The sequence below is a fragment of the Drosophila montana genome, unplaced genomic scaffold (assembly GCF_035044405.1).
Source record: "Drosophila montana isolate Dmon_TW-CO22-7 unplaced genomic scaffold, ASM3504440v1 contig_3733_1, whole genome shotgun sequence".
NCBI lineage: Eukaryota > Metazoa > Arthropoda > Insecta > Diptera > Drosophilidae > Drosophila > Drosophila montana.
In genome coordinates, this window is record NW_026998620.1 from 10,941,196 (window position 1) to 10,969,096 (window position 27,901).

At 41.5% G+C, this 27,901-nt stretch overlaps 1 protein-coding gene across 1 annotated transcript in view; it reads right to left on the reverse strand.

Annotated features, from left to right (window-relative positions):
* htt (huntingtin) overlaps positions 1 to 27,901 on the reverse strand; it is a 50,184-nt gene that overhangs the window by 7,421 nt on the left and 14,862 nt on the right. The window contains exons 9-26 of the mRNA XM_064695176.1: positions 26,156 to 26,914; positions 23,253 to 23,840; positions 22,987 to 23,170; positions 19,194 to 19,516; positions 18,216 to 18,779; positions 17,847 to 18,004; positions 16,433 to 17,060; positions 11,361 to 12,089; positions 10,787 to 10,954; positions 10,425 to 10,693; positions 9,950 to 10,031; positions 9,021 to 9,860; positions 8,750 to 8,946; positions 6,822 to 7,070; positions 4,655 to 5,024; positions 4,299 to 4,436; positions 3,496 to 3,758; positions 2,001 to 2,175 (exon numbers count right to left, since the gene is read on the reverse strand). Coding sequence (XP_064551246.1) covers positions 2,001 to 2,175; positions 3,496 to 3,758; positions 4,299 to 4,436; positions 4,655 to 5,024; positions 6,822 to 7,070; positions 8,750 to 8,946; positions 9,021 to 9,860; positions 9,950 to 10,031; positions 10,425 to 10,693; positions 10,787 to 10,954; positions 11,361 to 12,089; positions 16,433 to 17,060; positions 17,847 to 18,004; positions 18,216 to 18,779; positions 19,194 to 19,516; positions 22,987 to 23,170; positions 23,253 to 23,840; positions 26,156 to 26,914 — 6,684 coding nt within the window. The remainder of the gene's footprint in view (positions 1 to 2,000; positions 2,176 to 3,495; positions 3,759 to 4,298; positions 4,437 to 4,654; positions 5,025 to 6,821; positions 7,071 to 8,749; positions 8,947 to 9,020; positions 9,861 to 9,949; positions 10,032 to 10,424; positions 10,694 to 10,786; positions 10,955 to 11,360; positions 12,090 to 16,432; positions 17,061 to 17,846; positions 18,005 to 18,215; positions 18,780 to 19,193; positions 19,517 to 22,986; positions 23,171 to 23,252; positions 23,841 to 26,155; positions 26,915 to 27,901) is intronic.

Consider the following 27,901-nt stretch of genomic DNA (forward strand, 5'->3'; position numbering starts at 1 on the left):
ATCCACAAATAAATAAATAGCAGTATATCAATATTTAGACAAAAAATATATCAACTAATCGTATAATCAATCCATTAACATATCAATCAGTCAATGTATCACCCCATCAGTATATGAATCTATCAAAATATCAATTTTGCACCATCAATATATTAATCAGCAAACCATCAATATATTAATCAATCAATTTATATGTTAGTTCATCAATATTTAGATCCTTGTATTTGAAATCAATCAATATACATCAGTATATAGAATTTATATAAATTAGCCAATATATCAGTCTGTCAATCTATCAAAATATGGTTGCTTCGATATCTTAATCCATCAATATCAATACATCAATAAATGAATATAATCATTAGATCAATTCAATACATCGCACCTTCGATATATTAATCAATCAATCCAACAATTTGTCATTCTATCAATCCATCAATATATTAGTCCAACAATATTGATAAATAAAATTTTTAATATTTAAAAAAACGAATTATATATTTGGTAAAAATAAAAAGAATGAACCAAGGCTCGAACGAAAATGAATGTGAAAACCCAGGTTGACTGTTCGAAGTGGTCAGAAACGTGAATAAATCATAATACTGAAAACAAACAAAAATGAAATGCTATCTTAGAACTCGCTTTGTAATTATTTATGCAGTTTTACTAGATAGCAGTTGATAGTTGAGCAGACTTTGCTGCATTTCTGTTTGTTAATTACTGGGGCAGTCGGTGCATGCAACATGTCTATCCACTGACATACCCCTGCCAACTTCATGTTACCAAAGGCAATTAAAATCTCAACTAGTCCTTTATTAAATGGCCAAATTATGCGCAACGACTGAGGAATTTGTTATTGATGTTGTCTCTGCTAGAGCATCATATTCATATAAGCGATGTGAGCACAATGTTTGAGCAACAATTTCATTACGTTGGACTGTGTACAGGACACACCCACACACGCACACACGCACACACGCACACACGCACCCAAACTTACCCACTGGTGTGTGAAGGGCCCGACATGTGTGCGACTTGTGCTATTTTGACGCTCCGTTTTGAGCCAATAAACATTTTGTTGTTGCTTTCACATTTTTTCAGCGTCTGCCAGTTATGAGAGCGTCGATATTTTTTTATACCCTTCTAAAGGGTATTATAAGCTTGTCATGTAGTGTGTCACGCATAGAAGGAGTCTAGCTATCATCCAGAACTTTGCACAGATGCATCTTTCTGCTGTCGGAACCGACCGGATTAGACTTCTGCATCATATAGCTTGACATTTTCAAAGAGGTTGCCTTTTCTGGCACAATGAGATTTACTGCAAATCATGTTCAACAAGGTTGAATACGAAACAGTGAAGTTATTTAATAAAACCTCCGCTTATGAGGCGACAGCAATTAGTTTGTTCGTATGATGCAGGCGGGTATGTATCTAATATGTAAGGGCGTCTAAGTAAACATATATTAATCTACGTAAACACATGAAATCAACACAATTCGCATATAAGCGATGCATCAGTTAATGTGATCGATACTGTTTTTTTTAATTATACCCTGCGCTCATTGAAAATGGGCAAAAAAGGGTATAATTATATATAGTTAATATAATATATAATTCTATGGCTCGCGCAGATCAGGTTTAATTCAAATCAAGGTAACCTTGCCGCGGCGTGAGTTCCTGTCTTTTTGGTAGAAGAAGGTTCAGGGCATTCTCCTAGTCGAGCACTCCCCCCTAATGCACTTTTGTTTTTTATATTTTTGTCATCCCATTGCAACTGGCTGCCTGGTTCGCTGCCTCTTGAAAATTGTCAATCAAAAAACCAATTAAGCGCGACGTGGACGCTGTCTGAGTTGAAGTCGGCCACCAGATTTGGTAGGGGCAATGGGCTGAGCGTTTAGGGCCATCAATAGAGGCGATTGACAGGCGCAGCACTGGCAACAGTCTGGCTGTGTGGGTGTGTGGCTGTGAGCGAATGTATGTGTGTGACAAGTTCTACTCACATGCAGCACGCACAGATAGAGTTCCTCATTCTGTGTCTTCTTCAGGAAATTATTGGCCGCAATAATTGTATTCGACAGCAAATGGCATTGCGGCACAAATTTCGATGTCCACTCGATCAGGCTGTAATTGAGCGTCCAGACCAGTTTGGTATGCGCATCGCTGAACTGCAGGGGGCTGCAAATGCAAAAATAAAATGAAAAGAAAAGGTAATATGTAAAAGTTTAACTCAACTACTAGTTATTTTTGTGCCTGAAAGCGACTCAGTGCACAAACGCGCGACGCTGCAATCAATGCAAAAACTTTGACAGTAATATTAACTCTGACCGTTGACCGCTGACCCGTTGGCAACATGTGCTGTTCTTATTGTTGTTGCTGCTGTTGCTTTTTCTCTAAATTAATTAGAAGTTTTTGATGGCCAATGTGCGCTCTACTCAATGGCCAGCTGCCAATATGCGGGCGTTCATGTTCTAAGCCTGCAGCTCTACAAACTACGCGAGTTGCGCGTAAAATTACAAAATAATTAGGCCGGTGCAAGCTTTGGCTTTTGGCCATGGTCTATAAAGCTGCTGTCTGTGCGCTGATTAGTTTGCCACTGCCCTAAAGCCCGCTAATTGATGTTGTTGTTGTTAATGTTGTTGTTGCTGTGGCTGCTGCCAAATTGCGTTTGGCCTGTTTGGTTATTGGTCGTACGCTGCGTATGAGCAAATTCCGCCTAAATTCTAATTTAATAATTTTCAGAACTGTTTTGGGCATTTCACCTCTCGGCTGAAGCTTCAACATTTTCAAGGTTTCCAGGAACACAAAAAAAAAAGAAAAAACGAAACTTGTGCAACATTTTTGGCTAGCAGCAAGCAACAACTTGTGTGCAGCAAAGCAACTGAAGTGCTGGTATATGAAATTTCATCAAGAGCCACACAGCATGTAGCTAAGCCAAAACTTGCCAGCAGCAGCTGCAATGCCAATAATTACAGCAACAGCAGCAGGAGCAGCAGCAAAAGTAGCAGCCCCGGCAGTGTCATCGATCAGCCATTCCGCTTGAGCTGGTAAAATCTATCGACAGCCAGACAGCAACTTTATTGGAAGCCACGTCGAGTTATTAGAACTTCGACTTTTGCCATCGCAAGGAAGTGCAGCGCTGCCATCGTCGCAGTCCTTGAAAACTTTTTGATAACGCCACAAAAGGCAGTCAGCCAGGTAGATCCGCAAAGTCAGTCGCAGCCAAAAACTGTTCGTAATGCAAAATACGAACTTTGGCCATAGCTCTGGCAACAGACCAACAAATGCACAGCGTAAATCAGCGTAGAGTCAGCAGTTGCCTCGGAAATTTGTTGTTGTTGCAATTTCTGGTGTTGTTGTTGTTGTCTGTGGCATGAGCCAAGATGTGGCAACAAGGAAAGCAGGCAGTAACTGTTGTCTAATGCCAGCTGGTTACCATGCAACATTACATAGTGCTTGAGATTTGGCCAAAACAGATTGTGTGCTTGTGTGTATTACCTCTCATCAATGATGCCATGACGATTGATGTAGCCAACAATTAAGTCACGCAGCAATGTTAGCTCATCACTGAGCTTGCCCATCGCCGTGTTGGTTCGGCTGCAGCATTCGAGCAGACAGAGCAGACCCTGGAGGGCAGCAATGCGTATGAAGCAATGCGAGCTCTTCAAATAGACGTTCCCAATCAGCGCGGCCAAATGCTGCAGTTCACCGTGGCTGGGTATCAGAAGGGCCTGCGTGCGGCACAGTAAGTAGATTATGTGCTGCAATAAAAACAAGTAGAAGAAGAAGTAGAAAGCGTATACAATTGCAAATTGGGTGCGCCGAACATTCAATACCCTTGCAGACATATAATAGATGTGAAATCTATTTCATTAGCTAGATCTGGTTTTATAAGAAAACTCTTATGATACATAGAGCTTTTATCTGAGGACTAGTGTAAATTGTAAAATTTCCAACTTTGATCTAGATATCTTGAATTACAAATAAGTTTCTTATTTAGGATCTCAATTTGACACAGATTCTTTGTTTGGTAGCTATTTGATATACTCTTCAGATGTCGACAATATTGAAAGGTTAGGAGAGTTACTGAGTTCGGTGAAAAGAAAATAGGAAAAGATGTTCTGACCAAGACAATATATATGGTATATAAATACTTAAAATATATGTATTCTGCGTTACATTACACGTTACGTGTAAAATTTGTTACACTCTCTGCAAGGGTATTATGAATAGTCATATACTTTAAAGCGCGTGGTGGGTATCTTTTTTTTTTGTTCTTTTTGTTTTTTCTCGGCACCCACCTCATGCGATATGGTATCGTCCATGGCAACTTGGTCCTGCAGTCGCAGTGTGCGCTCCTTAATCCACTTGATTTGATCACGACTCTCGCAGATTTCGCAGAATTTGACCAGATTCGGCAGCACCAGAACATGATTAAGCTATGGACAAAAGTTAACATGCCATTTAGACATTTCCAATTAGCCAACTGACAAGCCAAACCGTTTCAATTCTAGCCAAATGCCCGGCCCAAGGGCTCAGTCAAACGGATTGGCATTAGTCTGTCTGGCCTAATGAAATTATGCTGCATTTGAGGTGCATGTGACGGACATTTATGCAGCAACAGTTGGAATAGGTGCATTCGCAACCTCGAACTTACCTCGATCATCTGCTGCAGCACGTCAAAGACCAGCTGCGTGCTGCTGCGAAAGTCGATGCCGGACAGCTGCACATAATGTCGATAGTTGCGCCAGTTGGTGTCAGTCATGTTGTTGCATGTCGACTGCCGCCGTATGCCCAGTTCGCTGCTTGCCCCATCTGCCTCATCGGCCGCTGTTTCTCCACCATATGGAGGCATCTGGGCGTATGCCTCCATTAGAGCCCAACTGAAATTAAGATCGCATTGATTGGCCGCAAAGTTGCGTGTGCCAATCACATTGTCTGTCCTCGGGTGCCGCTCCAGATTGGCCAGGTAGAAGACGTTGCACGTGGCATCAACAAGCAGCTGCACCTTGTGTAGTTTCTTCAGGCTGTCAAATGAAAAGTGCGATAAAGAAAAATGGAAATTGACGAACTCATGGGAAATGCGCAAGTTGCATGCGTGTCGACATCATAAAAATGTTGCACACAATTAAACACAAATTTAACTGCAGCAACACACACACGCACGCACACGCACGTACACCTGTACTAAATTAAAAGTAAACAATTGCCTGCCAACTAGTCGAGTCATATGTTGTTTTTTTGACCTGCGGCCATTGCAACAATTTCGCCTTTGCTGATTTTTAGCTGTTGCCACCGCAGGCAACTTAATTTTACAGAGAGAACAAACCTCAGAAAAAATAAAATTCTTGCAACTTTTTAACTTTTTACATTATTTTTAAAATGTATATGTGCAAAAAACAAAACAAACGCTTGAGTGCTTGTACAAATTTTGGTATGAAACATGACCTGACAAGGGGTACACTGGAAGTTCTTGTCTAGGAACGTAGAAAAATCGTAGTTGTGAAAATAATACATTTTTAATATTAATAATAATAATATTTATAATAATAATAATAAAAATAATATTTATAATAATAATAATAATAATAATAATAATAATAAATATAATATTTATAATAATAATAATACTCATAAGAATAATAATAATAATACCCAGCTGTTAAGCACTCAAGAGTGTTATGTTTCTGTATGAAAAAAATATAAAAAAAAATAATAGAAATGAATTCATTTTAAAATTTATATTGATTGCTAAAATTTAATGTCTACATAGTTAATGCTTTCAGCCCACATTTTACTTAACGTTATTTAATAAACATAACCAATATTTATTTATCTTAGCGAAACTACAAACTGGGCCAATTCTCGGTGGTTTAATTCTCAGCTCCTAAGTTTAGGCTCTTGAACCTAATTTGAGTAAGTATTTTAATCGTATAATCAATGTGAAAAAAGAAAACATGTTGCAATATAATTAAAAATTTGCCGAAACCAAACTATTTGAAAAATTGTATCAGTTCAGGTTCTGTTCAAACTTCGCTTGCAGCTTTCTTTTCAATCATTATATATCATATAATAAAATGAATTTAGTTAACAAAATAGGGGTAGCAGGGTATCAAAAAGTTCGATATTCAGCTGTATTTGTTTGTTTTGGAGCGTTCTTTTTGTTGTTGTTACAATTTTTAATTAAAAAGTCACAGCGGGGTCTATTAAACTGTATACACGGTATGTGCACGAAGACAGACCGTTTTTTTTTTAGCCAGCCTTAGAGGATGTCAACCTTTTTATAAAGTTAAAGAATAATATATATATGCATTGTTTTGTTATATCATAGTTATCAACTATTTTGCAAACTCGAAAAACCCATTAAAAATATGCATGAAAAACATATACATAGATTTAAGTTTTAGCTTTTACAATAGCCTTTCCATCAGTAAAAAATAAATAAAAAAAAACTAGAAGTTGTTGGCCAAATTGTTTTAGGGATTGCATGTTAACAAATTAGTTGTGCTTTTAAACTTGCAGAGTTTTGGTAATTGCTAAAAAATAATATGCGTCAGGGTACTGGGCATATGTAATGGTAGGGATGGGCCGGGTTTTTGGTCCTGGCAACACAACGCAACACAACACAAGTGTTATGGCCAACAACAACTTTTGATGGCCGCTTCTAATTTATGTTTATTTTTTTTTTTTTTGTCATATACGCATTTAAAACTTTGGGGCTCACTTGCCGAATATTAATTTGAGTTTTCATCATTTGCAGTTTTTCCAACAAAATGTTCACAGTTTGTCGGCACACACACGCACACACACTTATTCACACTCACCTAATGCTGTCACAATTGATGCGCTGCCAGCGTGTGGTATGATAGAACTGGCTGTTGCCATGGCCGGCAATGGGAAAAGTTTTATATGTTGTTAGCAGCTCCATGATGGCCAGCAGGCAGACCTGTTTAATCTGGAACTGTTCCTGCTGATCGACCATATGCTCATCGTACTCCTTGTTGATCAGCAGCAGAAAGGTCATAAAATATTCCTCGAACTGCTGGCGTGTGGTATAACCAAATATGGAGAGCCTGTGGCAAATATATGTTGTAAGAATGTGCGTTAGTTGCTGTGCGTGTTGCATAATAAATAAATTGCAAAAATATTTCTAATAAACACACATAAACGTACATATACACGCAAATTGAAATTGGTATGCTGCCAGCAAAAGCCTGCAAATTTAATTCAATTAGTTGAGCTCTTCAAATATTTAGAAGCCCTCAAATCTCAATTAGCCATTGATTAGCTTTGTTACGCCCCAAGCGACCAACTTTCTTGGTTATTTCTCAAATATGTATCGATGCCAGTGCCACGCCCAGTATTGCGCCCATTTGCTGTTTGACAAAACATGGCTAAAATTGTTATTCGTTGCTGCTGTTGCTGGCTGGGTTCAGTGGTTTGTGCGCAATTAGCAACTATGTGAGACAGCAGCGAACTGAATCCTCACATGAGGCGCCCTTTCGCGCAGTTAATGCTCGCCTCCTTCACGCTCCCTCTCCCACTCTCTATGTCTTGGTCGCTCTCTGTTTCGCTGACACGCACACATGCATTTATCTCACTTTGCTGCTCATAATTTGTTTATATCGCTGACTGCCTCCGTTGCGCTGCTGTTGCTGCTGTTATATCTTTCAGTTTGCCCCAACACTCTCCTCCCCCCCGCTTTTATTAACTGAAATCCCAGCCCGCAGCGTTCGCCTTCGAGTCTAAAGTGCTTGTCTATACGCGCATGCTAGCCCTGCCATGCCCTGCCCTGCTAAGCCTCTGGCTGTCACAGCATCACCCACCTCGTCGTCGTCGTCGTCATCGTCGTCACAGCTTCATCTAATAGAGCTGTTGATGTTCCGCTCTGTCAGCCCTTTGGGGGATTTTGTCGTTGCCGCGAGCTGGGCGCTTGTTGTGCGGCTTCTGTTGTGCTGCGAGGCTGGGTGGTGCTGGTGCTGTTGCTGATGCCATTGCCGCTGATGTGGTTTTGATGTTTGCGCTTTTGCCAAGCTACGAAAAATGGAATGCGCGTATGGCGCTTTAAGGGCAAAGCTGGAATGTTTGCAACTTTTAGGCTGGTCAGGCGCACACACACACAGAGTAATACGCCCAAAATTTCTGGCTGATGACAATTCAAGCACTGACAGCGTAATGATGACGACTGGCATGGAAACAATGACACGAACAGAAGCAGCAGCAACAGCAGCAGCAGCCGCAGCAGCGAAGTGGAAGCTGTCAGTCAACAAGGACGAGGCAAACAAGCAACGCTCAGTCCAAGACATAAAGACAGACGCAGACAACGGACATAAGCACTGTGATGACAATGACAACTTACAGACACAAACACACACCAATACACACGAACACACACACATGCAAACTGCATCTAATACAGGATGCTGCTGTTTCCGGTTGCGGTTTAGCCACTGCTGTCCTTATCCTCATCTCAGATTGTCGTCAACGCTGCATGTTGCTGCCAAGCTCGCGTCAGAGCTCTGTCAGAGCATTGTCAGAAACAATTGTCGTTGTTGTAAATACAATAATTGTAATGTTTGCTGCTGTGTGTGGCAAAGATAGCTGCTCAGCCATGGTCAGCCATGGGGACAGCAGCTGAAAGTCGTCTTCAAACGTATCATAACTTAAGTGGCCCAAGCAACCAGCAATCAGCAACAGGCAGCAGCACTATAAGTTAACTTAATTAGCAGCAGAAATTGCCAGCTACACTTACCGCTTGACGAACTGACGCAGCACATCCACATCACTGAGGCTATCCACAGGTATGGGGGGCAGTTTGCCATCGACCCTGGCTGTCGTCGACGGTGGCAGCTGCTGCTGCTGCTGTTGGACGAGCTCGTAGGGCGTCACTGCGTAGGCATAAAGCTGATGTAAGCGCAGCAGCGAGGTGCCAATGGATGCGATAAGGGGCTGCAAAATATGGCAAATGATTTAAGGCAGCTGCAGCCAGCAAGTCGGCATGTTAAATGTGCAATGTCACATACCAGCGGCACTTGAAGCGGCGCCAACTCATGGCCGGCAAACGGCAGGTAAACCAATTCGTTGGCCGGCAGCAAGCAACCGATATCAATTTGCGTTTCAATCAATTTGGCTAAGAAAATTGCCTGCGCTGGCGGCTGGGCGCTCTGCAGGCGATGTCGCTGATAGAAAACCGTGTCCTGCAGCATGTGGCAAGCGGCATGCACCGGTACTTGCAGCAGCTCCACACGTAATTCATCACTGCTGGCATTGAGTGCCCACCAGATGCGTGGCTGCCGCAGCAGCTCATCCAGGCAGCCCAGCAGTGCGCCCAGTCCATCATTTGGATCTCTGCCAGCTTGTAGCAGTTGGACGGCGGCGCTGGCCAAGCGGCGCGCATATGCGAGCAGTGCGGGCAGCTGCTCCGGGCGCAGCAAATGTTCGACCACAAACTTCTCGATGTGCTTGGCATCGATGTAAATAAGCGCCGCTTGCTCCAGGCTCCGTATGGACACCAGCAGCGTGCTCAATGCCCGAGCCACATCCAATTGCTCCGCACTGTCCACTGCCAGATGCTGCGTCTGGGCCAGCCGCGTCATAAGCGACGCACAGGCAACACGCGCCAGCGGCGGCAACTGCATATAGTTAATGTGTGGCGCATGCTGGATGCACTTCTGCCTGAAGGCGGCTACCATGGACGACAGAGCGCCATCGAGTGCATGCCGCAGCAGTCGCGCCTCCTGCACAGGACCCAGGCTGCGCAGCAGACGCTGCAGCTTGGCCTCCGACTGAATCTCGAGCAGCAGTCGCATCAGCTGCTGTTGCTGTTGCGGCGCCTCCGCGTGCTGTGTGGCAAATTTGATTAGCTGTGGAGGCACAAAGAAAACGGCAAATGGTTGAGCAGGCAGCAGCGAGCAGGGCGCGAAGGGGCTCGTAAATTAGCGGAACCACTTACCTGGCCAAAGAGCCAGCTCTCATCAATTATGCGCGGCGGTGCAGCTGCGCTATTGTCCTGCGGGCACTCCAGGTCCTTCAGCCTGCCATGAAATGAAAATATAAAACATGAAAATTTTGGCATTCAACAAAACACAACGATCTGCAAATACACTTGCGGAAAATATTTAGAATTTTCTATCAAATTTTTCTATAATTTTCCTGCCAATTGCTTTTGCGTGAAGGGGAGATTACCCCAAAAAGAATTTAGTTGGCAATTTTACATTTATCCCATTTGTGGCTTTTCCCCCAAAATCGATTTGCTTTTCAACTGTCATTTTTACTAGGATAGGAAAATTGGAATATTCTCTTGAGTTGGTTGCAGGCAGCCAATCGATAGAGGGTAGTCTTTATTTTTCTTTGAGTGTAGCGCCAAATTGATTTAAATAGTTGTCAAGAGTCACAGCACTCAGTGCGTAATTGGGCCCATTACTCACAGCATGGTGCGCAGCTCGTCCTGGTCCTCGTCTCCGGCCAGTTCGCCTTGCAGGAGTCGCTCATAGATGCTGCTCCTGGTGGCCGGACTACTCTGGGCGGCCAGTCTTCGTGCCAGGCGCTCCATGGGCAGCTGCAGTGCCCGCTGGCCGTCGTGCAGCTGATGGAGTCGACTGAGCAGCTGTAGCGCCTGCAATGTGAGCGCCGCATTGTCCTGCTGCTGCGGCACGCAAATGCAGCATAGCAGACGCAAGATGCTGCGTATCGAGTGCTGCAGGGAAAAGTAAAAATGAAAAGAAAGGATGCCACAAACAAAGGCGCCAGGCGCCGCATTGTAATGCAAAAATACTAAATTTCATCTTACTTTGTTCAAGTTGTGCGAATGGCGTAGCAGCGCCGCCAGCAGTAATGAGCCGCACTCGGGACGCACTTGGCAGAGCTCGCTAAGGAATTCCAAGTGGTCAGCAATTAGGAAATTCAGATACTTGCCAGCGCACAGGCGGCGCACTTGTTGCGGACTCCAATCTATTGCCTGCAATTAGTTGGTTGTGATTTGCGTATAGCCCACCCAAACAATTTCCCTCTGCGGGCCTGGGCGCAGCCATTAGCCGACAACTGGCGCATGTTCGAGTGGCAATCAATTAAAATTATGCGCAGTACTGAGCGCATCTTTAAGCCAGGCCATTGGGCAACAATTTAAATTATCGCGGTGTGTGAGTAGCGCGTAGTTTCAACCGGAATCCGTAAACCGGAAACCAAAAACCAAACCCGACGCGGCGAACCGCAAAATTACGAGCACGGCAACTGTCAGCTGGCCAGACTCTCACTGTTTGGTGTCGGCGGCACAGCCAGTGGCCAAATCAGCTGCCAAATTCAAATTAAACTAATGTGCGACCAGCTGTGCCGCCCTACAGCCCCGCCGCCTACCCACTACTTACCACACTTTCCTGGCAAACTTCATGGAGCATTGCACGCTGCAGGCTCCATTTTAACGGCAGCTCCGCTGCCTGCCCCAGCAGCACCATCGGCTCCAGCAGACGCATGGACAACAGCAGCTGCAGGCAGGCCAGCAAAACGGGCTCCAGGGCATCGCCGTCCTCGGCACTCATCAGGAGTAAATTGTAGTATTTACAGAGAAATTCAGATTCGGCCAGAACCAAGCGAAAAACTGATTGCAACGCATCCTTATGCCGTGAGCGACAGCAAACATTGTGCAGCGCGTTAACGAACCGCCCGGCCAGTTGGCAGTAGGCGTGGCCGGCCTGGGTTGAGCCAGAGCCCAGAGCCAGCAGCGCATCCAGGCAGCCGAGCAGCTTCTCGCTCAAAACTTTGGCAAAGTAGTTAATTTCGCTGATGGTGGGTCGCGCGGCGCTTCGGTTGGAGGCGGCGGCAGCTGCAGCGGTGGCTCTAGCAGCAGCAGCTGCCGAAGATGTCGAAGGTGCTTCATCCTGCCAGTGGAGTGTGCTTGATTCTGGGGCTGATGCTGTTGTTGATGTGACAGTGGCTGCGGCTGCGGCTGCTGCTGCGGCCTGCAGCCGTCGCTCGGCCGTTGGATTATTTTTCAGATAAAGTTTTATGTGATTCACCAGATAAATTTCTTCGGTTTTCAGGATTACATTTGCCAGCATTATCATTGCCAGTGCTAAATCACCAAAGTTGCCAACTTCCTGCAGGCGAGAGAGTAGAGTGCAGAGAAGGGAGACAGAGAGTGTTGGGATAAATGTTAGTTTTGAGGATGACTCCTACGTTTTGGTCGCCAGTGCGACAAAGTGTGAAACTTTGCATAAATTGCAGTAACAAAGTTGCCAGCGACAACATCAACATATTTTCCGGCAGTAATTAGAAAGGATACTCCCATGCACACACTCACACACACGCATACACACGCACACTGGTAGTATGCATGCAATGCAATTAAATTTGCCACACGCTGCCTGCCAGCGTTTAATTTCCAAATAAGCATTTTTTTATTTTGTGAAACGCCTCTTGCTTGCATTTTTAATGTTTACACGCAAAATGTTATTTAAGTTGCGGCGCATTTTCAATTTCAATTAAAATGTTGATGGTATAAAGTTTTTCCAACACTCACATATATACACAAAAGGCTGTTGCTCAGCCATTCGTGCATTGACTTATGCGCTCATTGCCCGACTTAATTACTCATGCCCACCTGGCTGGCAAAAAGTGCGTGGGCGGCTAGATATTAATACCCTGTATTCATAAAAAAAAGTGTATTTGATAGGCAAAGAGCGTTAATTATATACTATAATCGCATACAAAGGCATGGTGTTTTTTAAGTATTCCACGTTGCAAGCTCATCGCCGACATGACTTTAGTCAATGCAACCGCCAATTGCTCGCGTTAATTGAGTTGCAATCAAGCTCAGGTCCTAATTAGAGACTACAAAGTAAGCCCTTAATGGCCAAGAAGCAGCGGAAATTAGCATTTGGCCAAAGCGACATGCGAAGCATTCCGTTGCCTGTTAATGCCATGCAATTTCCTGAATCCTGGCTGATACATAAGTCGCTAATAGCAAATCGCTGTCTCACAAATTGTTTGAAAGAAAAATCTGCGCTGATATCAGCTATCATAATTAAAAGGCTAAGACAAAGCAAAGAAAAAACCAATCGAATAAGAGTGAGAAAACTGAGCTCTGGAGTTGAGAAGCAACAAAAGAAAACTTTTATTGAGTGAAGATCTGCAGACAATTTAAGGGATTCCAGAAAGTTATTGATGTCTGAAAGCGGGTGCTAGACGAAATAAATTGAAGAACCTCTGATCCATTTAATAAATACTTCAATGTATATAAATTAAAAATAATTATATCAAATAAATACTTTAATTTACCACATCTTAAAAAAAAAATCAATGAAATCAATATCAAAATATCTGCGTATGACTTTAATAACTTAAGTTAATTTATAGAGTACCATATATGAATCTTAAATATGTGCCCTGTGTCACCCAACAGTAGACCTTTAGCACACTTTAACATAGACTGATCTAAAGTATATCAACGTATAATATTTGCTGCTCAGCTCTGCATTCTTATTTCAAAAGGTTTCATAATGTTAAAATTTCCGCTTAAATTGACAAACAACTAAAAACTGCCATTCTTTTCAGGTAATTTGAACCTTGGTGAAGGGTAACTTCTACTAAAAATTCACATAAGGCATTCCTGATATATACTCTGTTCTGGTTACAAGAAGGATACAAATTAGGTTTAATTGAGTTGTGAACATGAATGTAACAGACCAAAAAAACCATTACCGACTTCGTTAATTAAATATTTACTTAGTCAGCTCTAACAGCCGAGTCGACCTAGTCATGTTCATCCGACTATGTGAACGGATAGATCTCTGACACTATAAAACTATCAAAGCTCTAGACCTCAAGTTGTTGATGTAACTCTGCCATATGCATATCAAGGCTATATTCTTTTAAAGTTTTCTGCAAAACGATAATAGTTAAATAAAATGTACATATAAATATTTTAAATGTGGCATTTTGGTACTCGTATAATTTTCTTTTTGTGCATGTGCGTAAAGAATTACTGCATTGCGTACAGGGCATTTTCTAGTCGTTCATTAACAACTCGAGCTCTCTTACCCGTTCTTTTTTAACTGTTTTGGTTTACTTTCTCGTCAAATTAAAAAAACTATAATTGATTCAAGTTGTTAAGCCATGCTGTTTAATTTCAATTTTAATTAAGCGAAATGTAGCCAATGCCAACATGGAGAAACGTGGAATATTTATAAGTAGTCTGGCTGGCTAGAAAGCCGCCGTTAAAGTAAACGATTTAGTTCTGAACGTTAGACACGTGATGCATGCCGATGTATCAACAGGATATGAGCCGAGACTCTGGCCGGACAAGCAGTTCGCTTCATATGCAAGTGAGTGTTTACACACACGCACACACATACACATGCACTAGGTGTGTAATTAAGTTGGTTTGCGAGCAGCATAACAGTCTGGCCGTTGCTTCGACTGAAACTCTGCCAGTGGCCGGGGGTCCGACTGGCCTGATAGCTCGGCAGGGCGACAGTTAATGCATGTGTAGCTTAAATGCGCATTAATAGTTGAAAATGTGCGGCGTTGAAGCGTAGGTATTAAAAATGTCACGTATACGACATGTGCCACATTAACTACGGCGCCACATGCAACAACAACTGCAAGGGACAAAAATAAAAAAACACACATGTATATATAAATATATACATATATGCGCCGCAAAGAGCTGCAAAATGCATTCGTGTGCATGTAAATGCAAATAAGCAGGCGCATTGTCGGACAGGTGAAAGGGGTAGGGAGGTAAGTGACAAATCGCTGATGAACCCACAAGCCAACACGCCCCCCCTTCAGGCCCAGCCGCAGGCCCCACAAGGCCAACTGATGCACGAGTGTTAAATGAACCATTTGCCGTGCCTACTTTACGTGCAACACCGTGTGGCAAACAAGTGAAATAAATACACAGAATAGAAACCACTTCCATTTAAATTTAAAATAAAAGGAATTTAATACTTTGGCCACAGCTTGTTTTTAGGGAAATCTTCCAAGTGAATGCCTTAAAATAATGATAATAATCTAGTTTCTATAACATATCTATTACATATCCCTGTGATATGTGAAACGCTTGCAGCAAGTCTTACAATTTGTTCACAATGTATGAAACACATAGAGGCAGATGTGTCCAAAAGCATACAGTCAATCGATATGGAATCAATATGTGTTCATCATATCATAACCCAGTCTTTAATTTGTGAGCTTCACAGTACTCCTAGCATATCAGAAAAGTCCAATCAACATCGAGCTTCCGTATCATATAGCTCCTCTTTGAACAATCGGTTGGAAACTGAGTTCTTGATAGAAATAATTCTAGGCTTCAAAAATAGCTCACGTATATTATATGTCTGCAAGGGAATTCAAGCTTCGCCGTTACTTCCTGTTAGTGTCTACATTAGTCGCATTTATCGGATTTTAAGAAATTCATACTTTGCACAGATTAAGTTACATGAACTGTACGCGAAATAACAACAATTGCTTCGCGACTATGGAATACTCTATATTAGCCCCTATATTTGATGACTATGTTAAGATCATAATGCCACTACTCCTTTGCTTATAATATTTTTGATTTTTACTCTGTTATTAATTATGCAGAAAGAATATAAAATACTATCCTATACGCAGTGCTGGGTAGATGATTGAGTCATTTAGTCAATGGAAAAGCCAAGCTACTTGTTCGAGTACGAGGCTTATGTTTGAATATAGCCAAAGGCCATATCATATACTTAAAATAATAATAATAAACTCACTCATAATTGTTCAAATAATGAGACACTTCATTTAATTTGTACGTCAATTATTCAATTCATATGCTGTCTATTCTACCCCATATTTCTGCTTGAGTAATGGATAACTGTGGTAACAATTGGCAGCTGTAGGCAAAATTAATAGACGGGAACCAAAGACATACCGAGCTGTCTTTCAACTCGGCAATGCGAGAATAAACGGAAATTTAATGCCAATAAGCGAAAATTAAATGCCATGTTTTGTTATTGTCGTTTCAACTGAATCGAATGAAAGATGATAACACTCAATTCGTAGCATTAGCAGTCTGTGTGTGTGTGTGTGTATGTGTGTGGCACTATTGATAAATGTCATTATTTCAATTATGCCATTTAATGGATTTCGAGCACAAATTCAATTGAGTGCCATGGAAAGTGTCAATATATTGCTTGCAACAGCGAGGCAACACAATTTTGTCAATGCTCAATGGTCGTGTTAATCAATATTTCAAGAGATTTGACGCTGCATACGTAAGTTGCATGTACTTAAAACAGGCATTAGTCAGACGCATATTTATGAGCAGTAGCAAATATAACCGCAAAGTTATAAGGAGCCTATTCCATGAAATATTCAATGTAACTGCTGCTGTCTGTGTGAATGCGCTTCATTCATACGAAATTCATTTACTTACCGCATGTGAATTCTGGGGCTTATGGCTCACCTGTTCAATGAAGAGCTGTAGCAATTGCAGAAATTCCTTGCTGTCGGCCAGGACATAGTTGCCATTGTTGCGAAAGCAGCTTTCCAGCAGCCGCAGATCACCGAATGTGTGCAGTCGCAGCTGTCCGGTGGCAAGCGAGCGACAGACCATTCCATAAAGTACATTCGCATCCTGTGCGCTTAGATATTTGGGCGCATCCAAATGTTGCAAGCTGCGCTCGTACAGCAGCAATAGTGCCAACAATTGTTGCACGGCCCGTGCATCAATGAACTTCTCCAGCATGCCCAGCACAACTTCCTTTTGTGTGTCCAGTTCGCGTCGTTGTGCCAGCAGCGCCTCCTTTGTGTCCTGCGTCGGCACAGCAGTCAGCGGACTCTGGCAGCTGCCACGCCGCTGCTGCTGGGCCGACGCATCCTCCTCCAGCGCCTCGTCAAGCGGACTGTGCATAAAGAATAGCTCGTAGCTGAGCGTTTTCAGCGCCAGCAGCGCCACATCTCGCACAGCGCCATTGGCCAACAAATTGTTGGTTATGCTTATGATCTTCGGTATGGTTATAAGCTGGCGATCGCTCTTGTGTGTCAGCTGCATAAGAAACTTAAGCATCACTGGCACTATGATGGGCGCATTTCTGTGAAAAAGAACCAAAACGCAATAAACCATGGGAACTTCATTGAAATAAATATGCAAATTATATTGAGGCTTTGAAGGAATCCTACAAAGTCGCAGAATGAAAACGTACTGGGTTGAGCCCGATCAATCTGTTTCTTGGACAGGTTAGAAATAATATTGTCTTTAATATATCTAAAAAGTTATATATTCCAGACTTTTGTATGCTTTCTTACATAATTGGCTTTCTCTTCTTATTATAATATCTGAGATAGAGATGTTTAAACATACACGCGGACAGACTGACAGGTTTCTTCTGCCTGTTATTCATTTTCAATTTGTTGACGGTAGTGAACCTCGTTGAAAAAAAAACTTAGAGAGAAAACAGAAAACGGAGCAGACTTTAGGGCAATTCATTTAAGTTTATATAAATTTTTATACAACTTATTAAATCACATTATTTAAATGAAAAAGTGTTAACCAATTAACCGCATCAAATATTAATTTTTTGCCCAATAGATTCAGTAGATGGCATTATACAAACTTAAATTACTTTCAGAATATATTCTAGCTCATGATATAATAAACCCTATAATATGTAATCAGACAAAATCTTTCAATTTTTTAAAAATAACCGGCTAACACAAACTTAAATTACATTTAACAAAGATTATACGCTGATATACGAATAACACTCTCGAAAAACAAGCCGTATACTTTGCATTTATAATATGATTAGAGCTCGTTTTATGCAACGGCAACGCATTAATTGCATACTCCAACTATGCAGGCACTAAAGTGCACTCACCTGTCGATGCCACTTTCAATTAGGTCCAAATTGTTTAGTATTTGCTCAAAAATAACGCTCTTTGAGTCCAGTATGCTGTAGGTAACATTCAGGTCCAGCAGCTGCGATAGTAGCTTCAATATGGGCGCCTGTATCAACGCATTGCACTTCATGAAGAGCTGTCGAGATGGGGGCGGGGTGTGGGTGGGATGGGTTGAGAATGCATGAATACGAGTGCTACGCAAATGTTTGCCATAAATAAAATATGAATGCGTACAACATGGACACTGGAGGGTGTGCATGCGTCCGCACCTGTGGCAGGTGGCTTTTGTGTCTGCGCATTTTTAATCAAACAAATTGGCAACTACTAAAATTAATTAGCAAACTCACCGTCAAACAGTAGATGACCAGCGGCTCGAACAGCTTTATAAGCCGGACGCAGTCACCCGCCGGCGGTGCGTTCGGCTGCATGCCCCGCACAAAAAGCGCGCCTAGAGCAGACTGCGATGCAATTAGTTGTTGTGTTGTTGCCGTCGCTTCTGCTGGCGTTGTTGTTGCTGCTGTTGTTGAGCCCAACAATGTAAAGTCGCCACTGGCACTGGCACTGGCAGAGCGCTTGGCCACAAAGTAGGGACGCACAAATGTGGCATGGTATCCATGGGGCTGCCTCTGCTCTTGGCTTGCATAATTTTGGCCAAATAAATATTTCAGCAGTTGCCGCAGACATGCAACGCACTCGCCGGGCGCATAATTTATTAGCTTGGTCAAATACTGTAGTATTTCTTCAATTAATTTCAGAGCTGACGCGTTTGCAGTTGCAAGCGTTGCGGTCGCAGGCGCCGGCGGCGGTGGCGGTGGCGAAGGCGTCGATGCCTCCAGGCACAGGCTCAGCGCGTTGAGGCAGCTCTTCAGCAGGCAAATTAATAAGCCGCCAGCTTCGTGATTTATGGTTATCTGCAAGCAGAGACAAGAGTGGGTTACCGAATGAGCGGCTAAAAGCCAAGCTAAAAGCGTTGGCTTTTATTGGCCACGCCCCAAGTTGGGGCAAGTTTAGCTGTGTGGCAAGTCAAGTCACAAAGTTGAAGTCAAGAGTCGAGTACGTTGCCAGCATTTCGTCGCTGGTTGCATTTTTTTACAACTCATTGCAAGGCAGCACTGCCCGAAAGTGTTGCATATAAAACGGCGCATTGCGTTGTACGTGCAACGTGCAATTGGAGCCGCGACTGCAAACTTGAAGAAGAATTGGCAAATCTCGGTGCACGTGCCCCAAGAACTTTTGCCATTTCAGCGCACCAGCCGCGACTTAATGGCGCCACGCCCCCTCACCCGTACAGTCCATAGCTGTCTTCACCTGCGGCTTTGACTTACCTTGTAGCTGTCATTAGCACCTCTTAAAATGTTGTAAAGTTTCATGTAAACGTAATCGCTGGCAAAGTAACCCATCGCCTGCAGTGCCGCTAGCGTCTCCCTGCCACTGCCGCCCAGCGTGAAGAGCTCACTCTTGACGGTCTTGGAAGGCTTGGTGTTGTTGCTGCCACCGCTGATGCTGATGCTGCTGCCGCTGCCGCTCGGCTGCACTGGACGCTGATTGCCCACCAGATGATAGTAAATGTTGAGCAGCTTGACGCAGTGACGCAGCAGAAAGTCCAGCTGGGCTGTGGGTGGTGCCTCGCCCGAGCTTAACATGCCACCTAGATGGGAGAGCGGAAGAGCAGAGTACGGTGTGCGGTAAGTATTTGCAGCATATTAATGACAAATTAAGCAATGTACGCAGCACCAGCTAATTGTGTTAAAATGCCAACTGATGCTTAAAATTATACAAATGCCGAGTAATTGCAGCTCGGAAAATTAAAAATCCATTTAATGGATTTGCATTGGGGAAAAATGAACTATACGCGATGAGCAAAAAATAAAAAGAGAAGAGATATCCCACATGACTATATAAATATCGAAAGCAAACAAATAATGTGAAATTAAAGCAAAAATTGCATAGGTAACAAGCGGAAAACGCTTCAAAGTACGCAATGATTTATATGAATTCATTAAACGTGCGTGCACGCGTGTGTGTGTGTGTGCAACATTTCAATTTATGTGTCAACAATGCAACGCCAGCAAATACTAAATAAATTTTTATTTGTGTGCGCAAAGAAGATGCAAGCATACAAAAAATTTTATTATTATGCCTTTTTTTTGTTTTTTTTTTGTTGTTGTACAAATAAATTAAATTGTATTCGCATAAATATTTATAAAAATTAAGTGTTTGGGGAGCCATTTAAAACAACAACCTCCCTCCCAGAGCTGCCAGCCAAACGACAATGCGGTGCCAGGCCAGGAGCTACAGTGGGTGAGATGAGGGGGACGGCGGGATAGCACAGGCTGGAGTTCGCATTACATTAACTAATTAATTGAAAATTGTACATAATGAGACGATGCCACAGTTCCGTTACTAATTTATATTTATTTATGTGGGCGCATATTCATGGCATCGGCGCGCCACAGTTCGATTATGGCGCAACTGCTCTGGAGCCAAGTAGCAAGGGCTATGCGGCATGCAACCCAAAGAATTGGCGAGGCACAGTACGGAAAATTAAAGTAATAAACTTGAAGTAGTCTTTAAACATGTTTGCACGGAAAGAGAGCGAGGGAGAGTGAGTATTAACAATAAATAAATACATGGCAATTATGCACCACTGTCGCACTGTGCGTATGCGTAATATTATTTTTATTAATGCCACGAGCCCGCGGCAGTGCGCACCTCAACGGAGACATGACACGGCAGTCTGTTGTTGTCAATTTGATATACACTTGGGCTATCAGTCAGGCATTTATAGACAGCCAATCCGGAATATTCTGTTTTTAATTGAACGGTCCGCAAATGAGCTCGTGGCTCACTGAAAACGACTGCATATTCATTTCGCTCATAATGCGGGGTATTAAAATTTGCGTTTAAATAAAATGAGTGTGTGAAGTGGGGGGTTTGACGAATGGGCTTGCGACTCTTTAAGTTGTCAAAATTAAATTGTGTACATTAAATATATGTAAATACTAAAATAACAGCATGCCCAACAGCCAGCAAGTGGCTTCAAGTATACTATATTATGATATCAGCTGAACCTTATATGGCACATATTCGCACTCTCATACTGTAAGAGCAGATCAATTCTTCTGTAGAACAAGTTTACTTTACAAATATGCCTATTTTCTTGTATTTCCTATAAATTGAGAGTACAAAATTAATAATAATAATAATATACGTTTTTCAGTGGTTTTGATTTTGCATATATTTATATATACGTATTTATAGCAGAGCAAGATATGACTTTAGAGCATTTCACGGTCGGACACGCCAGCCTAAAGCACTCGTGCATGTTTTTGTTGGTTCTCACATGCCAACAATATGATTTGCATACTGTCAAAACTTATCGCAAAACACTCGCCAAAAAGCCGTAAAACATTTGGCGATTTTGTTTTGAAATCGATGCTCGGATGCATGAACACGCACACACACACACACACACACACACACATGCATACGTGCATACATGGATGTATAAATATTTATATGTTACATGGTTGGGCCATAGTTGGAGGTGCGAAAGCGCTCACGGCTTCAAAATTAAATTATTTGCTTATGCAAAAATGCACAAATGCAAATTGCAATGGCTGCGGTAAAGAGGAAGACTGGCAGGGGTAAGGGCCGCGTGCCACATGATGCGAGTGGCACGAAAACTATTTTACATTTAATGGTTTATTAATAATTTAATTACTTTTTGATTATGGTAGATTGCATTAGCGCATTGCAAATACGCGGCTGGTAATCAATGTAAAAAATAAAAATAAATAAAAAAATAAATAAATACGTAAAAAAAGTGAATAATAAAAATTAAACTCTAACTCTGTTGCTGACAGCGACAACAGTTTGATAATGGGCGTGGTTGGGCGTCGTGTAAATGCCAATAATGAAATTAAGTTGAAGTTTGGTTTTTTGGTTTATGCAATTTGGTAAATTGAATTAAAATGTTTATTAGCGCGCGATTCGCTTCGGTTGTCATTATTGTTGTTTCTGCCTATTATTGTTGTTGCCTCTTCTGGGAGGGCGAGTTTTGCTAATGGAACTGTTAAAAATTATTTAATTACACGCAACCAAGTTGATATCAAATACTTAAATGTTTAACAATTGCCGCGCTGAATGCTTGATTTGGCAATGAGTGTGCAGTTAGTTAGTTGCATTGAATTTCAATTTGAAATAAATACACAAAACCCATTATAAATTAAACAAATAGGCGTATATAATAAGCCATATACTTATGCGAGTGTACAGTCAAAAATGATTTATACTAGTATATTTTATTTAACTAAAGGAGATTTAGCTAAGAGCGGGGGCAGACAATAAAGTAAAATATATTTATATTGATGAAAGAGCGATTATTTCATCTATCTCAGCACTAATTAGTTTAACTAGTTAAACTGTTTAACACAAACATTGTCAAGCGTTTGTAGTGTAGAGTATTTGATAGTCCCTCATCTCTTGCAGTAGCAGTACAACTCGCTTTTTTAATTACTTCAGTTTGTACAAAAAAGTTGGTCTCAAATTGAATTATTATGCTGATAGAAAATTAAAAATATTTATGCTAATTTGTGCTTTTGCTTCATTAAAATTACAATTAAAACAAAGCAAAACGGCAGAAAAAAATGCAAATAAAAGTATTGTTGCACATCCAAGCACCAAAGGCAGCACAAATATATTTATGTAAATTCATTTAATGACAAACAATTAATTAAAATGATTTATATGGCTATTTCTATGGCATTTAGTACAATGCAATACAATTATAAACAAATTTTGAATTATATAATTTTTTTTGTTTGATTTTAATAAACATTAAATCAATTCCAAGTAACATTAAAGTTACGAAGCCCACACAAACTGAGATCTCATTTAAGCAAACGTGTATGAATGAAAATCTATGTGTAAGGCTTGGGATACATATGTATCTTTGTATCTATAGATAGATTTTGCAGTTGATAGTTGCATTTTGGGGTAACTGATAATTGAAACATATGTGGGCTTATGGATGGATGGAAAATGAGTTTCCAAATTGAGAGCAGACCAAACTCTGGCTTAAGGGTTGCTCAGCGTCTGTACGGGCCTGGCACTTACCTGCTATTAATTTGGCCATCACATCAATCAAATCGTTCTGACAATTCAAGTCGCCAGCTGTTGCACTGTTGTAATAGGCGTAGCTCATGCAAATCTCAATAAAATTGAATTCCGTCCAGGCCTGTTGATAGTCAACAAAATTGAAGTGCTTTAGTAGCAACCGCAGCGCGTTAATTATGCCAAACTGTCGAATGGATGGAGAACAGATATAAGGTTACGTTTCTATTTGATAGAACTTCTCGACCGGTAGCCAGACAAATATTTACCTGCAAATTTTTATCATTGAGCGTCATCAATTTATTTGTCATGCGATACAAAAGTTTTGCCAAAACTTTTTCCTCTTGCGCAATTTGACGTTCAAATCCAATGGCAAAAACATGGCCGTCAGCGATGCCGACACCGTAACTGCCATCAAAGTAGGCCGACGCCGCAGCGGCTGCACCTACAACACCACCCATCGCAATTGTGGTGCCACCAACACCAATAACAGCTTCTGCGGTGGCAGCATACGGCCCGTGACCGTGCTCCACAGCATCCAGGGCTGCCATTGGCGGGGCAATCGTTGAGCTAGCCCGGAATAAATTACGCAACGTCACGGACATGCTGCCAAATATGCGATAGTCGAAAAAATCCCAAAGCAAATTGAAATTAGTTTGTTGAGTTTCAGCATTCATGTTGCCTTCCTCAACTCTAGTTGCTGCTGTTGTCGATGTAGTTGTTGCTGCCGCTGTGCTCGGTGGCTCCTGTTGGCGCGCTGTTTGCATTATAAAGCGGCAAAGACAGTGGGCGGCATGCTCCCTTACACGCGCATCATCGTCGCCCAGCAGCTGCAGAAGTTCGTCCAGGAATTGAGCCTGCAGGGATCGAAAAGCATTTCCGAGTTAGTTGACTGCAGGTTGTAAATCAAAAACCAGCGCCAAGTTTTATATAAAGCCGTTTCCTGTTACAAACCTGAACCAAACCATCTGCAGATGAATTTTGCGGTTGCATCTCGGCAACCACTCTTTGAACTTTCGCATTTATGGCTAGCTTTGCGGCAACTTGTTTCATCTTAATCGCCAGTTGCGCTGATTCAGACCTATCTGCTAGCGCCACCAAAGCAACTATTGCTTGAAAATGTAGTCAAATATGTTGCCAACAAAGTTGGCCACAATGCGAGGCGCTTTTTTTAGATGGGGTCTAATAAACGAGTAACATTTTAAATATTATTCCTATCAAAATCGGACTCAAGTTATCATATTTTCATTTTAACATACTTTAATCAACAATTTGTTCTTTGAATCCTCATGAAATTTCCTCTTCTCGATAAACGTTTTGGTCAAGAAAAGTAGTTACCATTAATTTGGAATTAACATAAGAATTACATTAGAATTTAACATACTTTTTTTAGTAAAAAAAGCTTCAACTGAATTAGCCTAAATGTGACACATTATATTAATTTGAATACTGATAACTAATTAAAAATACAAAAATATAAAATGAGTTTTTCGGCGTTTTATATCACAAAATCTAGCTTTTTATTTTGAAATTTATCGAACTTTGTTGTTGGATTAATCTAGTCACCAAACTCAGAACAAAAATGAAATTTCTAATGAAAATTGCTACACAGTTAAAAAAAAATGGTTAAGCTGTTAAGCCTATAGTCTTTTTTCTACATTGTTGATAAATATATATTTGAAACTGTTTGATATATTTGCACGACAAATTAACTATATACTATACTAATAGAAGAATATTTAAAAGATTTAAAAAAGATTTCAATCTCACAAGTAAAAATCAAAATGTATCCGCCTCCAAAAATCTTAAAATAAAAAAAAAAAAAAAAAATTTATTTGTAAACTTCAAACTATTGTTAAATGACTTTCAATCTAAAATATGTTATTCCTTAGGAAAATTCATTTTTTTACAAAGCTAAGAAAGTAGTATCCTCTGACTGAACTGTGTTCTCGACAAGGCTAAACAACCCTAGAATCTGTTTAAATACTTGTACTTATTTAAATCTGAGCTCGTTTCGATCTTGTACAAATTCAAATAATTTAATGTGAAAAGCTTTACAATAAATTAATAAAAATAACCTTATAATCATCAGTATTAAGTTTCAATTAAATTGATTTTAATTTATTGTAAAGCTTTTCACTCAAAGCAAAGGATATTCAATCAAAGACTTTTCATACGCCCGAGAAGTGTCATTTCCTCTTTCATCAGTGCATGTGGCAACAGTCGTTGCTGCCCCACTCGCAGCGCACAATTGTTTGCTAAGTCTTCAGTGTGTGTACACGTACGTAGTACGTCCCTTTTTACCATTTAGCAAATTGCTTGGCTTTGTCAAAATAATAAATCAACAAATACAGAGTGTATATAGTATACATGTGTGTATATGTATATGCATGTTTATAAATACTTTGCGAAAACCCCCAAAAGCAAAACAAACTGTCAGACGGATCGGATCGTATTGGGGGCAGTCTGCAGAGATGCACAAAGAGCCACACTTCAATGCACAAAAGTTCAATAAGAGGATGTTGGCCACGCCCGGACGGGTGGAGAGGTCGGCGTGGGGATTGGTTGGCGCACTTCAATTGCTTTTGCAGCCAGTTGCCAGGAATGCGGAACCAAAAAGAAAAAGGAAAACACTACCTTAGGCACACCGAAGATTTAATACTCATGTAGACGAGTGGCTTAGATATGCTTTTATACGCAAGCTTTTTGGAATATGTAATATAGTGGTCCGCTTTGGATATGGCTGTGCAGACCTGAGAGATTAATAAAACTCGTAATTACTGAGCTTGGAGAAGATAAATTGAAAGATAGAATATATTTTCCACACAAAAATGTTTTTCTAAGATTTATGGCAAGTTTGTTTAAGGTATCTTGAAAAACAAAAGAGATGATCATAAAATAATTTAATTTTCAATCATCCCCCTGGCAGCTATATGTTATAGTAATCTGATCCTGACGATTCTGACACATAAACTGTCTGAAACAGAATGAAGAACCTATGAAACTATGCGTGACACATTTCATGACAAAATTATAGTACCTTCTACAAGGGTATACAAAACAAAAATAATCTACACAATAAACAAGCCCGCAGCCTCTGGTTTAGCCAGAGAGATTTGCTTCAGGTGTTTACTTTTTTTTTTTTGGGTAATAAGGCGATTTGACTGCTTACCTCATATGTGCAGACAATGTCCTTGTTACAAGCGGCCGTGTTCCAGTTGCAGGCGTCAGGCGTAGCTGGCCCATGATCCTTTGGCTCCAACTTAGAGTCGTTGTTGCTGTTGTTGTTGTCGTTGTTATTATTGTTGTCAAAGGCACTGTCGAAATTTGCGTAGTAGGAGCGCAGCAGTACGTAATTTAAATTGGAAATAACTTCGGCATATTTATTCTGGACCAACCAGTATTTATTGTGACGACACAATCGAAGTTTGTTCAAGAGCAATTTCGGTGAAATGGCAAACACACAGCAGGGGCCAGGCTCATTATATTGTTTGTTGCTGTTGTTGTTGTTGTTGTTGCTATGCTGCTGCAAGCGCTTCGATTGCAATTGAAAATCATTCAAAAGAGCAGCTAGCAGCTCATCATTATCTGTGGCTGACGACCTGGCACATATCCTGGCCTCGCCTGCCCTCGAGTTGTCATCGTTAGAGTGCCATTGTTGCTGCTCTTGCTCCTGCTGCTGCTGCTGCTGACTGCTTAAGGCATTATCCAGATTCTTTGGAAAAGTTTGTTGGCCAAATGTTTGGGCCTGGCCGGGACCCTTTTGTTGTCCACTTGGCTGCTGCTGCTGCTGCTGCAACTGCTGTCGCTTCTGATGAGCATGATAATGACATGGCGGCCCTGTCAAATATTTGGACACCACATGCGGAAATATCTTATCGAATGCATTCAACGCTTGTATGACCACTGTGTGTATCTCGTCCTCAAAGCCCTGCAAATGTGCAAAAGCAAGGAAAATGTTTTTTTTTTTTTTTGACTAAATTTCTTCATACTTGGCCTCAAGAACAGACCGAGCACAGTCCAGACGCTGGAGCTCTGGCTCAGTTTGCGCTGCTAAGCGAATTTGTGTTTTATTGTTTGCACAAGCAAAAAGTTTTGCACAAGCAGATGTGTGTGTGGGTGTACGAGTGTGTGCATTTTTAACGAATCTTAACAAGCTCTTCCTCGCCGGAGCGAAGCGAGCACTGCCAAAGGGCTATTGTTATCACAGTTGCCCTACTCTAGGGAAGATCTCACTCTGCATACTGTATAGATATATGTATGTGCATGTATGTGTATGTGGCAAGTGCCATTGAGACGGATTTGCTGGCATTATATGGGGCAGGCATCTAATGTGATTTTCAGTTGGCACGTTCGCGCCGCTTTTCAACTCGTTGCATAACAACATTGCATAATCAAATTGCGCTTTTGGGCGGGCCAAGTGCAATTTAAATTTTCGGCTGGCCACTAAATTATTGAATTCAATAAGAAGAACTCCCACTCGGACTTAACCCAATCCAACTGCCTGGCCACATACTATTTGTGTACCTAACAATTCTCAAGAGAGAAATCAATGTGCAAGTTATGCGCACATTCTCCATTTGGCTGCGTCTGTGTGTGTGTATGTGGGTGTGTGTGTGTGTGGGAGTGGCTTTGGCAGCGGATGCGCTGCTACCCTTAGGGGCATTTGCACTTGCACATTGCGAAAGCGATAAGAATTTTCTTTCTTATTTTCAAATGAAAAACAACCCGACACAAAATGCCGCCGGCTTAGCTGCAACTGCAACTGCAACGGCAACGGCAAAGGCAAAGGCAAACGCCAGCGAGTGCTGCAAAATATTCAAAAGCTTGCAGCAGCAGCCATTGATACGGACACGTGTCTATGTGTGTGCGTGTGTGTGTGTGTGTGGGCCGTGTGTGCTCGCCTGCATGTGTTAAA